This window comes from Bubalus kerabau, chromosome 19 (assembly GCF_029407905.1).
Source record: "Bubalus kerabau isolate K-KA32 ecotype Philippines breed swamp buffalo chromosome 19, PCC_UOA_SB_1v2, whole genome shotgun sequence".
Classification (NCBI taxonomy): Eukaryota; Metazoa; Chordata; class Mammalia; order Artiodactyla; family Bovidae; genus Bubalus; species Bubalus kerabau.
This window is the reverse complement of record NC_073642.1, coordinates 8976800-8991106: the sequence shown is the minus strand read 5'-3', so window position 1 is coordinate 8991106 and position 14307 is coordinate 8976800. Positions and strand designations below refer to the sequence as shown.

General features: G+C 50.7%; 1 protein-coding gene across 1 annotated transcript in view; it reads right to left on the bottom strand.

Moving 5' to 3' along the window:
• Nucleotides 1-642: 642 nt before the first annotated feature.
• The window catches only part of LOC129634486 (protein FAM169B-like), an 86007-nt gene continuing 72342 nt past the window's right edge, over nt 643-14307 (bottom strand). The window contains exons 6-10 of the mRNA XM_055556741.1: nt 8900-9082; nt 6720-6854; nt 2583-2677; nt 978-1112; nt 643-780 (exon numbers count right to left, since the gene is read on the bottom strand). Of these exons, the coding sequence (XP_055412716.1) occupies nt 643-780; nt 978-1112; nt 2583-2677; nt 6720-6854; nt 8900-9082 (686 nt within the window). The remainder of the gene's footprint in view (nt 781-977; nt 1113-2582; nt 2678-6719; nt 6855-8899; nt 9083-14307) is intronic.

Here is a 14307-nt window from a genome sequence, read left to right as displayed (position 1 = left end):
CAAGCCTGACCACTGCAGGCACCATCACTCCAGAAGGGCCACTGGCCCAAAAATCCCCAGGAACTTCCCCTGCAAAGCAGAAGCAGGCTGCCTGGAGCCTGCCCTGAGCGCCTCCCGCACAGGCCAGACAGGGGCTGGAGGTCCAGGTGCACCAGGCGGCCTGATCTCGGAGAGCAGCCAGCGGGGCTGAATCTTCTCTGGAAAGAAAAGCGTCTCCTCGGAAAGCCCTCTGGTGTCCGGTGTCTCGCCATTACAGCAGGGCTGTGGTGGGCGAACCCCCAGGGGATTGCTGCAGTGCTTCCTGGTGCTAAGGCAAGAGGGTCCAGTCACATGGGCCTGGAGCAGTCTTCACCAACTCATCCTGAGCTAGAGAAACCCCATTAGGCTTAACGAACAGGCTTCTGAAGCTTGAGCAGGAATACAATCACTTGCCCCCAACAGGGCTTTGGGATTCACTGCAGCGCTTCTCAGACTTGGCATCACCTGAGCCCACACATCAAGCCTGCGGTAGGGGGGTCCGTGTGGTCGTTTGTCCCTCAAAGGACAGCATAGCAGGGACACAGGGCAGCGCCCCGTGACAGGAACCTGGAGGGATGGCAGCGCTCCAACCCCAAGGGCAGGGCCGGCATCCCCGGGGTCAGCTCAACCTGCGGGGGTCAGAGGCAGGGCGTCAGAAGCAGGGTCAATCTCCCGGGGGTCAGGGGTGGGGCCAGCCTCCCTGGGGTCAGCTCGGCCTGTGGGGGTCAGGGACGGGGCCAGCCTCCCCAGGGTCAGCTCGGCCTGCGGGGGTCAGAGGCAGGGCCGATCTCCCGGGGTTCAGAGGCGGGGGCCAACCTCCTGGGGGTCAGGGACAGGGCCAGCCTCCCCAGGGTCAGCTCAGCCTGCGGGGGGTCAGGGATGGGGCTGGCCTCCCGGGGGTCAGCTCGGCCTCCCCGGGGTCAGCTCAGCCTGCGGGGGTCAGGGGCGGGGCCGCATGCCGGCCCCCCGGGCAGCCCGGCACCCGCCGGTGTCCGCCCCTCCTGCCCCGCCGGGCAGGCTCGCGCAAGCCACCCCTCTGCTGCCTTCAGGGCGTGGTCTCCACCGGTCTGCTCCCGGTCTCCGCTGATCCTCTCCTAAAACCAGAAGAGAAGCAACAGAGCGTCTCAGTTAACGCTGAAAGCCCTGTTGGGGTCCTGGCCTGGCCACGCCAAACTCAGAGCGGGCAAGCCAGGTTCAAACACCAGGCCAGCCACTGGGTGGGCTGTCTTATGTTTTGTATGTAAGATGCTCCGTGTGCAGATTTACTGATGGGAATGTATTTACTGGTGGGGTGTGAAATCTAGGCCAGGGGAGATCAAAGAAAGAACAAGGCTAAGGAAACTCTACTTCAAAAGTTGGAAAATGCAGATGTCCCCAGATATGCACGCCCATGGGCACACCTAGGGCACCCTGAACACCTCCTGCTTCCTCTAATGGCCTTCAGGGTTGAAAAGAAGAGGCAGAGATCAGCGAAGAGGCACAGCACACACTCGGCTCGGTAGCCTGAGGGGGTCCTAAGCCAGCCCACCTTTCCACTGCGACTCAAGGAACATGAAGGCCCTTCTCTGCCAGAGGACGAGAATTGATGTCAGACACCAGGCAGCTTTCCCAAGACAATCCAGCAGTTCCTGGGATATTTTCTGCCTTTGATGTTGAGTCTTCTATCCCAGAACCACCTACTTTCCAAGATAAGCAGCGCTCCCCACAGCGTGCAATTGTCAGTTTTGGAGTTTAACATTGTTATCACTTCTCCAGGGATTCAGAAGCAGAGGCCCTTCTATGCCAGCAAATGGATGTCAGCGCAATCACCTTGTGAGGACAAGTGTCTGGCGTGGCCTCAGGAAAATGCTCATGGAATCATTTCTCTCCAAAATCTTACAAAATACTGAGTGGCAGCAGGCCACCAAGAAATATCCAGTAGCCCAACCTTGCCCACGGTTCTATCTGCCACCACTCTGGACCATCTCATAACCTCATGCCCTATTCCATTTTCTAGCATCTGGACTCAGCAGTAAAGAACCCGCCTGCAATGTAGAAGACGCAGGAGATGAGGGTTCGATCCCTGGGTTGGGAAGATCCCCTGGAGGAGGGCAGAGCAACCCATTCCAGTATTCTTGTCTGGAGAATCCCATGGACAGAGGAGCCTGGCAGGCTGCAGACCATGGGGTCACAAAGAGTCGGACACGACTGAAGTGACCAAGCAGAAGCATGTGCACTGGAGGAGCAGGGGAGGAAAGAAAAACACATTTGTTCTGCCTGAAAGACACTGGTCCGTCGCAGAATTTGAAATTCAGATTTTTCCATATTTCCTTAACAATGTAAAGTTACAGCTGATTCCCATGTGTTTTCTGTTTTGTCTTGGCTTCGTTGGAGCTTGTCAAGCTTAGAGAAGAGGGCCACGAAAACTCTGATTGCAATGGTGTTTCCATCCACCACAGCTCAGAGATTCTGAGCATAAATCAAGGGCCCACTGCTGCAGAGGAGCCCAGAGCAGAGGTGTTCAGGAGGCTGTGCAAGCACGGCCCCAGGACCAGCCCTAGAATGACACACATTTGTCACTGTACCTTGTGGTCTTCTCCGTTATGGGACAGCCTGGGTCCATCATCCTGAGAAGTCTGCCCACGAGTAGCCATGGCCTCCTTGGAATGTCCTGGGTGAGCTGCCCTCCCCAAGCAAGAGAGTGAGGTGAGCAAATGGAGTGACTCGCAAGGGAGCAGACAGACAAACGATTACTAATAGAAGGGGGACCCCCTATGATCATGTAAAGCGTGGCTCCCCACAACCCAGTTCCATCCTTTTTGATCTTCACCCTGACATTTGCTATGTGCCCTCCTAGGACAGGAAAACCTGCCAGGTTGTTGGGAGAGCACCTCTACTCAAGCATTTCTAAGCCGGAATTTAGATCTATTCTCCCAGCTGTTCAGGCATTATTTGGAGTCATATTTCCCATTCTGTTCCTCAGCCCTCCCCTTTGCACATTGGAATTCCTACTCACAAGAGACACACGCTAATTCAGCCTCCCTCTGCGTCCTACCAAACAAGCACCAACTTGGAAGGGGGTAACTTTCTTATCCTACTGTGTAACCTCCCCACACCTCAAAATCCATATGTGAAGGTGTGGTGGGGGGTTCAGATACCTTAGGCAAAGAATGGGCAGTTTTCTATTTGAGCTGAAAAGACAAATCGCATTTTTCAAATAAAGAATACATGTACTACATTTTACCTGTATAAATAAATGTGTAAAGTTTCATTTCCAGACATCATAAATGACCAAAATTTGGTTTGGGAAATTTTAATTATAAGCATTTAAAAACACCAGCCCTCATTAGCTGTCTGTGATATGTAAGGATTCTATACAACACAGTACTAATTGCCCATGTACTTTCCTTCACAAAAACCAGCCTTGTTCACTACTGTATCCTGATCACCTGGACAGTGAGAAATGCTGAGAAATGCTCCGTTAACAGTGATCAGCTGGATGAGGGAATGAAGTAGATCATTCATCACACATCTTCTTCCTTTCCTGGTGTGTGAACCTTTGTTTTTCACGTGTTATGGACACGTGCGTGCGTGTGCTAAGTCGCTTCAGTCGTGTCTGACTCTTTGCGACCCCATGGACTGTAGCCCTCCAGGCTCCTCTGTCCATGGATTCTCCAGGCAAGAACACTGCAGTGGGTTGCCATTTCCTTCTCCAGTGTTATGGGTGAAAGTATGCCAATAGGTATCAAACTTTCACTTGCATTTTATTCCTAGGCAATGAAAGTGCAATACTTTTTTATTCTTATTGATGAACGCACTAATTTGGACCCACGAGGATGAGAAACAGAAACAGCCACACAGGGCGAAGGCAGAAGCCTGCCCATTACCGTCTGGGGCTGCAGACGATAACAGTGGCCGCTAGAGGGAGCCACACGACCTTTCAAAGAGCAGCGATAGCCCAAAATGCCCTTCCAACGCGGCGGTTCTGCCCTTTGCTCCTCTCAGCGTAGCTCTCCCCCATAAACATGCTCCATGTAATGTCGGACGCTCCGGAACAAGCTGGAACAAGTTAGAGCTGCAGTCTGCAAAGCATCAGGGTTTTAGAAAAATGCCCCCACCTCCTCAGCGCAAATATTTCACATCTCTTAATGTCCATTCCCTCCAGCTTAAAAATTACATATAAATAGAAAAAAAAAAATGTTTTTCCCCTGAGGATGACAATTGAATGTACTAAAAATTCACCTGGAAAAAGAAAGCAAAAATATAACCTAAAAATGAAAAAAAAAAATTAATCTGTGTGTAATTACTTCCTGCCTCCAGCAAATTTTTTCTTAAAAAAAAAAAAAACTGTTGATGTATTCAGTTTCTTCTCCTCCAGGAAAGAAACGTAGGCATGTGTAGGCTTTCAGGGAAGTCACATAAGACAGAATTCTGATCCTATTGGTCAAGTTTCAAAGGCTTCATCTGTAACAGTGTAGAAAGAAAGTTTCCCACAAACTCCTTCTCTCAAAAGGTCTGCATAACCCTGAAAATATTTTCAGGGCCTTTATAAGCCACAGATGTTATCTACAGTCAGGACCATGCGAACTCTAAAAGCCCCAACACAGCTTCAAAAATAGATTTTAAAACATCTGAAAGGAGCAGAAATTAATTTCCCACTGGGATGTTGTGGAATGTTGTAAAATGTCTACGCCTTCCTTAGAATGTAAAAAGCCACGGCCCCACCGGGCTTCTTGCTAAAGTTCTATTCCTATGGTCCATGAAACTGTGGGAGACCTCCTAAATAATAGTCAGGCATGAAGGCACAAAAGATAGAAGTTGAAAAACAGAACAAATCAAGAAAGTGACCCTAAGAATAATTAAAAACTAAAAATAAATGGTCTCATGAGATTTCCAGGGAAGAGAAGTTTCCAGAACCTGCTCTGTTTGGTGCTGGTTGGGAAACCCCAGTGGGCTAACATGAGCTGATTTCTATGAGGAGAGAAACAGACTAAAAATTGAGAAACTCCAAGCATCTGGGCTAATCTGTGACTGCATCCGTGGCCCCCACTCGCCAACCTGGAAAAAACCTGCGTGTCAGCGCTAACTGACAAAATTGTTACAAGATGAAGCTGGTTGGCGGAAAACCTTGGCCAGCGAATTAAAATCCTGACTGCTGGCCCTGGGCGAGACAGGAGGTGTGGGTGAAACTGGGAACTAACCATGATTTACACAGGGAGTGAAAAGGCCATAATTTAGAGTTTTTTTTTTAAATTACAGTTTCTGTAATCTAATTATAACCCTAATTATAAGCATGGCCCTTCTTCCTTCAAGGGACTCCAGCATGTTTCTAGAACATTCTCTGTGAAAGTTCATTTCCCGTTTTAAGGAGAGAGTTGGTGCATCTCGGAGTGAGCTACCGTGTCAGGGTTGGCACTGGAATCCTAGCTCGCTTCTCCTGACCAGACCACACCAGCTTCCTCAGCTCTTGAAATAACCCCCAGTGGAATTCCCCTCAGAGGAAACCATCTCCCCAGTTATGCGACAATGTCCTCCCCTGCCAACACCCTCCAGCCCCTGCTATTTCCGCATTCTGAAGGGCAACCCCCCACCTTTTTTTTTCCCCATTTCCAGCCAAGGAGCTGCAGTGTCCAAGCCGCAGGGTTGGGCCTGCGTGGAGGCTGCGGGCTCATTTGTGAAGCCCCACGGCCACCTGGCCAAGCGCTCGGGACTAGGCGGGCTTCCCTTCATCTCTGACTGAGCGCCGCAGGGCAAGTCACTTAACCGCCTCATTAGAATCGCAGTCACGGCCCTGCTGCGGCCTCCTCCCCAGGTGCCAGGCCACCCCATTAATTCCTGCAAAGACCCATTAAGCCTCCTGGCCCAAAGGCAGCCGAGGAGCAAAACCTATCGCTATCGTCATCAATGAGCTCCCCGGTGCTCTCCCTGGTCTCCACCTCAGGGGAATCCATCTCCCGGGGGAAGAGAAGGCCCGGCACCCAGCACGCCCATCCCTAACGAGCTGCCCACAGCCACGGGGCTGGCACAGACGCTGAAGGGGGCTGGGGACCAGGAGGAGAGGGCAGCCACGCCTTCACTGCGGCCGGTGAATCTGAACAGTTAGACCCCCACACCCCACTGCAGCCCTGAACCCCAGCTGCCACTGAGACCCGGCCTGGGGGCATCAGCCTCCCCACCTGAGGCCCCCCCTCCGGGCACAGACGCCATCCGCTGCCAAACCCACTGCACGCTTGTTGGAGGCGGCACGTGTGTCCCTCACAGGGCTGCCCACCACCCAGCGCGAGGCAGGCCTCACAGACACAGAATGTGGGCCACTGCCCACGTGAGCCCTCCCAGCGGAAGAGGGGCAGAGTCCGCTGCCCCGCGAACCTCTGTGTGCCTCAGAATCTTCACAGATAACGCACTCCGCCTGTGGCAACCGGCGTCTCCAAGGCACCTTCCTGCAGACTTCCCTGATCCTTCCAATCGGAACAGGGGGACCCTGACTCCCAGGGAATCTCTGATCCGGCTACACTGAGGGAGAGCTAATATTTGAGCAAGAGGGTCTGGAAGGTGTGGCTCCTTCAGGAAGGGAGGTGGCAGCAGGCCAGGATGCCACCAACCGGCTCTCGCTCTCTCCTTAGTCCCTGCAACAGCGACAAAGAGAAGGTCTCCCCGGCAGACTCGATCCGAACCAACCCTAGAAGTGATCAGCCCACAGGGCACAGCTCCACCCAACTCACAATCCAGATGAAGTCTTGACTGTTGAAGCTGAACCTTCAGCCAGATGTTGTCTCGCTGGCCCCAGGCTCCGGGGGGCTCCACCTCCCACAGGCGTCCCCGCTCAGCTGGGTGGGCCATCAGGAACTTCCTGCAGACTGGGGGGAGGTGCACAGAGCGGTCAGGGGGGCTGCTGACCGTGCCCACCCTCCCCTGTGTCCCCCGCCCGGCCCACCCCCAGCTCTCTGACCCATCTGTGCGCCTCCCCTGCCTCCCACCTTCACCCACCCCGTCCAGCCTGCTCGGGGCCACAGTGAAACACCACTCGCGGAGGGTGGAGGGGGGGCCTTAAACCACTGACAGTTGTCTTCTCATAGCTCTGGGCTAGAAGTTCGAGATCAAGGCGTCAGCAGGCTTGCCTTCTCCTGAGACCTCCCTTCTTGGCTTGGAGATGGTTCTTCTGACTGTGTCTTCTCCCCATCTCCCTTCTGTACCCACTGGGCCCTTTCTCCTCTTCTTATGGGGGCCTCCTCTTACTTGTCCTGTTGGATAATGGCCCCCCTTAGGACCTCATCCAGCCTTAATCACCTCCTTATAGCTCCTGGCATCACTGACACAATGGACATGAGTATGAGCAAACCCCAGGAGACAGTGGAGGACGGGGGAGCCTGGCGTGCTGCAGTCCATGCGGTCACAAAGAGTCGGACACAACTGAGGGACTCCATCTCCACATACAGTCACCCTGGGGGTTAGACTTCGGGGGGCACCCTATTCAGCCCCATAACATCACCCACCCAGTCCCCTCTGCAGACACCGTCCCCGCCTCTGAGCTCCACAGCCCTCCTCTCCCAGGGACCCTTCCCGCTCATCCACAGACGTCCAGACTCCAAATCCCTCAAGGCTGTAGACGTCTATGCCACATTCACAGGGTGAGCATTTCCACATGGCAGGGCCCCAGTTCTGCCAGCACCGGGGGCTGCATCAGGCCACTGGCAAGAGCGCAGATGGAAACCCAGAGGGCATGATGCTAAGAAGGTGGAAGCCGAGCTGGTCGAGTGCTAGATAGGAAGCCCTGCTCTCCTGTCTTGCCAAATGTAACTCCTCAGTAAGAGGAAAAGCCAGTTTTAAATTTAGAATTCTTAGACTCCTGGGTGTTTTGCACTTGAAGGTGGCAATGCCAAGAGAGCCGGCCCCCAGCTGGCAGCCCACCCTCTCCTCCCCGTCCGGCTCCCCGCACACTGGACATACGAACGTGGACCCCACCAGAATAAGGACGTGCAGATGGGTGTTAGGGTCCGCCTTAGGTGCACAGGCCCAAGATGGCATCCACTCGGGCCCTCGGCAGCCCCGGGCAAGAATCCTGGGGTTGCAGTAGCCTGAGCTAGTTTAGGAGTGGCCTGGACCCGGCTGAGAACATCCCCTTGGGCCCACAGATTCCTCATTCCATGGACAGAGGTTCAGCCTCGACAAGGTGCTAAAGCATGGGGCCCTGGGCAGCGGGCCCTCTGGGCCCTTCCAAGGGCAGGACTGTACCGGATAAAAGGCGGTCAGGGAGGCGTGGAGCAGCCGGCCTGAGCCTCCAGCTGCTGCTCTGTCTACACACTGCCTGCTCACCCCCCAGCCCAGGCACAGCGAGGGCAACGCAGCAGCAGCTGAGACCCCAAGTGTGATTCGCAGTCAGCACCTTCAGAGCTTCCTTCCCTGCCAGGTGGAGATACAGGCCATGGGAGGGTCTTTGCAGTGTGGCCCCGGTCCTCTGAAGCCTGCTCCTCCCCAGGGGAACCTGGGGAGAGCTCAGAGCATGCTTCCCTCAGCTCCTGGTCCCCCTGGGGCTCCTGGCTGGAAGGGCAGAGTGATGATCACCATCTTCTCAGGAGAGAGCAAAGGCCCACTGAGGCCCGACAGCAGCTGTCAATGGAGTGCAAGTTCCCTGCATTCTGCTTCTCTCTGACGCTGGGTTGGTTTGGTTTTTATTATTTTCTAAATCCAGCTCTTTCTCAGGGGCTGGACAAGGTTTGCCCCTTGTGATCAAGCTTGCGGTCTCAGTGCTGAAACAATGGGAGATTTCTCAGAAGGAAGAGAAAACCCACAGGCCTGTCATGGTGCCAGGGCCTCCGAGGGACCTCCCGCCCCGGAATCATCTGGAACACACGGGAGTTACACATCCCACTCCCCAGACACCCCTCCCCGACGCAGCCGTCACCTTGGTACATGGCGGGCGAGATGGGCCAGCTGACACCCAGGGCCTCATCCTCTCGGAACGTCTGGCAGAAGTCCCGCAGCATGGCTAGCCCCAGGCCCCGCCGGCGGTGGCGCCTCCGGACAAACACGGTGTCGAAGACCGGCAGGAGGTAGCAGGTACCCGTGCCGTCGCCGCACAGGCTGCCTGTGGGAAGGCAAGAAACACGCGTGGTCCCCCGGCCGGACCAGCCTGCCGGGACCCAGCGGGACCCCACTTGGCCAGGTCCCTGGTACCCCTGGAAGCAGTGCCAGCCTCACAAACTAAACGCCCGAAGACGAGACAGCAGATCACTCGAAACCACCCACTCCTCAGCTGACTGGCAGCCCAGACGCTCTCAACTGCTGCGAGCAAGGCCACTCGGCTATCGCCCTGAAATCGCAGCGAACTCAGGGGACTAGGCAGGGTGAGGCCACGATGCACACAGAGTCCTCACACCCCTCCCTCACTGAACACAGTTCAGAGACCCCCCAAAGCCAAGGAGGAGCATCTGGGCAACATCAGAATTCCCCCTGAACCCAGGGAAATAGGCTAGGACTTGTTCCAGGGTACAGAGTTCACCTTGGCCGATTATGGCAAAGCACATTTACCACAAACAGACCAAGTCCTGTTTTCCATGGAGCATGACTGACACTGCTATTGCAGAGCAAGGCGGGCTTCGGCTGGCCCCTCCCCCACTTTTCCACACTGATTTAACTTCACTGCAACCAGAACTAACACCAGTACAGTTGCTGTTTCTGCAACAGGAAGATGCCCGTGCAGTCAGTCACCTCCGTTGTCACCCTAAGCTAGAAAATGCCGCGTGCACCCGACTACATCACCTTCCTCACTTCCCAACTACACGGTTGCTTGTGCTCTGAATGCCCCAGAATCTAAGAAAAGAAACATGTCACCTACTCAGCGCCTATTGGAAGAGGTGGTATTGGTGCCTGCAAAAAGTTCAAAGGTAAGTAATTTCCCAAAGAAACAAACAAACGAAGAGTCGAATTAGCCAGGCTGAATTACAGAAGTACACACTATTATAGTGAACTGTTTGCAAAAATGGCCACAGTTATCCCCCTTTTTATATCCACACACCTCTGCATGTGATTCTGAAGCTTCTCCCATCAAGAGATGGAGTTTATCTCCTCTCCCCTTCAATCTGGCTCACCGGTGACTCACTCTGAGCAACAGAAGGATGCTGGCAAGAGCACACCAGCTCCGAGCCCAGGCCTGCTGGGGCCCAGGGCCTCTCCATTCTCTCAGATCTCTACCCCTCACATGAGAACAAACCTGGGCTAGCCTGCCACCATGCAAGAAACAGGCCCGGGCACCCTCATGGTGCCAGCCAACATCTAGGTGGTCCTAAGAAACAGCTGATCAGGCGACTGCGGACACATAGGCCAACCCGGCTTAGGGCAGAAGAGCACCCAGCTCTGCCTCACCAAAATCACCAACCAAAATGCGAGCTAAATAAATAGCTGGTTTTGTGCCCAAAATGAGTGAATAATCTATGACCAACAAGCAACCCCCAAGTCACTTGAGATGGTAATTATTAAGTATTTGTGCTTAACCCTCAATGTACCTGAAATGACAGGACCAACTTGGTTGGAATTATATAACTTGCAACTTTTACAGATGATGAGAACAATATTCCCCAAATAGCAAAGTCCTCCAAAGCTAACAATGCTTAAAATTACTTAAAGATACAACTCCACTCACAACAGCATTAAAAGAAAAGTAAATACTCAATGGAGAAGGAAATGGCAACCCACTCCAATATTCTTTCCTGGAGAATCCCAGGGATAGGGGAGCCTGGTGGGCTGCCATCTATGGGGTCGCACAGAGTCGGACACGACTGAAGTGACTTAACAGCAGCAAATACTCAATATATTTAACAAAGGAAGCATGAGCCTTAAATTACTGAAGACAACAAAACATTGTTGAGAGAAATTAAAGAAGATCTAAATAAATGAAGAGAAATTCCATGTTCAAGGACTGGATGACTCAATACTGTTACGTCGGCAATTCTTCCCAAGTAGATCTGTAAGTTTAGTTCTAGCGAAATCCCAGCAGGCTTTTTTTGTGGAAATTGACAAGCTGATAGTAAAATTCACATGAAATGGGTATCTAGGATAAACAAAAGAGTTTGGGGTGGAGAGGAAGGAGAAAAATGAAGTTGGAGGCTTTACACTACCCAATTTCAAAGCTTCTTATAAAATCAAGGTACTCAGACAGTGTGATAATGGGGCAAGTGTAAGCTACAGATGAGTGGAGCAGAAGGGCGGGTCCAGAAGTAAACGCTTATGCTCTGAATTTCTATAAAATACCCAGGTAACTCAATATGGGAAAAGATAGTCTTTTCAACAAATAGTGGTAGTATGACTAGACATCCATAAGCCAAATATTAATTAATTAAAAATGAATAAATAAAGCTGGAACACCACAAAGCCCAGAATTAGATCCACACAAATAGTCAACTGCTCTCAGACAAAGGAGGAAAGCAAAGTCAATAGTGGAAGAACAGTCCTTTTCAACAAACAATGCTGAAACAGGTGGACGTCCACACGCAAAACCATGACTCAACATGAAACCCTTCATAAAATGAACTGAAAATGGATCACAGACACAAATGTACAATGCAGAACTGCAGGACTCCTAGAAGATAACATATGAGAAAATCTAGATGACCTTGGGTTTGGCAATAAACTTGTGCCTACAGCATCAAAGGCATGATTCATAAAAAACAATTGATAACTCAGTTTCATTAAAATCAAATGTTTCTACTCTGAGAAGGACACTGTCAAGAGAATGAGATACCACAAACTGGGGGGGGGGGGGTGCAGTGCAAATATCTTCAAAAGACATATCTGATAAAGAACTATTATACAAAATATACAAAGAACTCATAAGACTCAAGAATAAAAAAAACAAAGAATTGATTAAAAAGTGAGCCAAAGACCTTAATAGACATCTCACCAAAGAAGTTATGCAGATGGCAAGTAAGCATATAAGATGCTTACAAGTAAGAATATGATGCTCCACATCATATGTCATCAGGAAAATGCAAGTTTAAAACCAGTGAGATGCGACTACATACTTAGAACAGCCAAAGTCCAGAAAACTGACACCACCAAATGCTGGTGAGGATGTGGAACAAATGGAACCCTCCTTCACTGTTGGGAATGCAAATGGTACAGCCACTCTGATGACAGGTTGGTGGCTTCTTATAAAACTAAACCCACTCTTACTACAGGATCCAGCAATTGTGCTCATTTGGCACCCCACTCCAGTACTCTTGCCTGAAAATCCCATGGACGGAGGAGCCTGGTAGGCTGCGGTCCATGGGGTCGCTAAGAATCGGGCACGACTGAGCGACTTCACTTTCACTTTTCACTTTCATGCATTGGAGAAGGAAATGGCAACCCACTCCAGTGTTCTTGCCTGGAGAATCCCAGGGACAGGGGAGCCTGGTGGGCTGCCATCTATGGGGTCGCACAGAGTCGGACATGACTGAAGCGACTTAGCAGCAGCAGAAGGAGTTAAAAACTTATGTCTACACAAATATTTACAGTACCTATATTCAGAACTACCAAAATTTGGAAGTGGGACTTCCCTGGTGTCCAGTGGCTAAGACTCTGTGCTCCCAATGCAGGAGGCTTAGGTTCGATCCCTGATCAGGGAACTAGACCCCACATGCTGCAACTAAGACCCAGCACAGCCAAATAAATAAAAAAATAAACTTGGAAGCGACCGAGATATGCTTCAATGGGAGAGTGGGTAAATAAACCATGGTGCATCCAGATGATGGAACATTATTCAGTGCTGAAAAGAAATGCACTTTCATGCCCTGAAAAGAAATGGAGAATCTTACAGAGTATCACTAAGTGAAAGAGGCCAGTCTGCAAAGGATGTGCTGTGTGCTTAGTCACTCAGTCGTGTCCGACTCTCTGTGACCCCATGCACTGTAGCTGCCAGGCTCCTCTGACAATGGGGATTCTCCAGGCAAGAATACTGGAGTGGGTTGCCATGCCCTCCTCCAGGGGATCTTCCCAACTCTGGGATTGAACCCAGGTCTCCTGCATTGCAGGTGGATTCTTTACCATCTGAGCCACCAGGCAAGCCCCAGAATCCTGGAGTGGGGACCCTGTCCCTGGTCTCCAGGGGCTCTTCCTGACCCAGGCCATATAATTATTAACACAATTATATGATATTTTAGAAAAGGTGAAATTATGAAGGCAATAAAAGTATTAGTGATTGTCAAGGGGTAGGAGGAGCAAGGGATGAATAGGTGGAACATGGGATCTTTAGGGCAGTGAAGCTACTCTGTACAATGCTGCAATGATAGAACACGCCTCCCTACAGCTGTCAAAACCCACAGAATGTGTAACATGAAGAATGAACCCTAATGTAAACTATGGACTTTAGTTAATAATGATGCATCCTTTATGGGTTGACTTGTGTCTCCCCAACCCCCAGTACATCAGAATACAAGTGTATTTGAAGAAAGGGCCTTTAAGAGGTGATGAACTCAAAATGAGGTCTTTAGATGGGCTCTAATCTAAGCCAGCTGGTGTCCTCATAAGAAGAGGAAATCTGGACATGAGAGGGGTTCCAAAGAATGAGCACATGCAGAGGAAAGCCAGGAGACGATATGGTGAGTAGCTGGCCATCACAAGACAAAACACAGGCCTCAGGGGAAACTAACCTGCCTACACCTTGACCTTGTACTTCCAGCTTCCAGAATCATGTGAAAATTAATTGCCTAAGCCACCCAATGTGGGTGCTTTGTTACAGCAGCCCTAGTGGACTAATATATGCATCAATATTGGCTTATGAAGTCTAACAAATGTACCACACAATGCACTATGTTAATAAGAGAGGATACTCAGTGTGTGTGGAAGGGGATGGGAGCCCTCTGTACTTTCTGCTCAATTTTTCTATAAACCTAAAAACTGTTCTAAAAATTAAAGTATGTGAATTTTTATTGTGTAAGGTATTTTTTAAATGAAACTGGATCCTTACTTCACATCATATAAAAAATTAATTCAAGATGTATCTAGACATAATGTAAGAGTTGGACCTATAAAGCTTTTAGAAGAAAATCTTCATAACCTTGGGTTAGGCAAAGAGTTCTTAGTTTTGACATTAATGAACACAACCAACTGGCAAATCTGACTTCATTAAAATTAACTTTTGTGCTTCAAAAGACACCACCAAGAAAATAAAAAGACAAGCCACCGACTGTAAGAAAATGTTTGCAAATCACATTCCTGATAAATGACATATTCAGATTATATAAAGAAATCTTATGATTCAACAAAAAGAAGATAAACAACCAATTAAAAATGGACAGATGATCTGAACAGACATTTCTTCAAAGAAGACATACA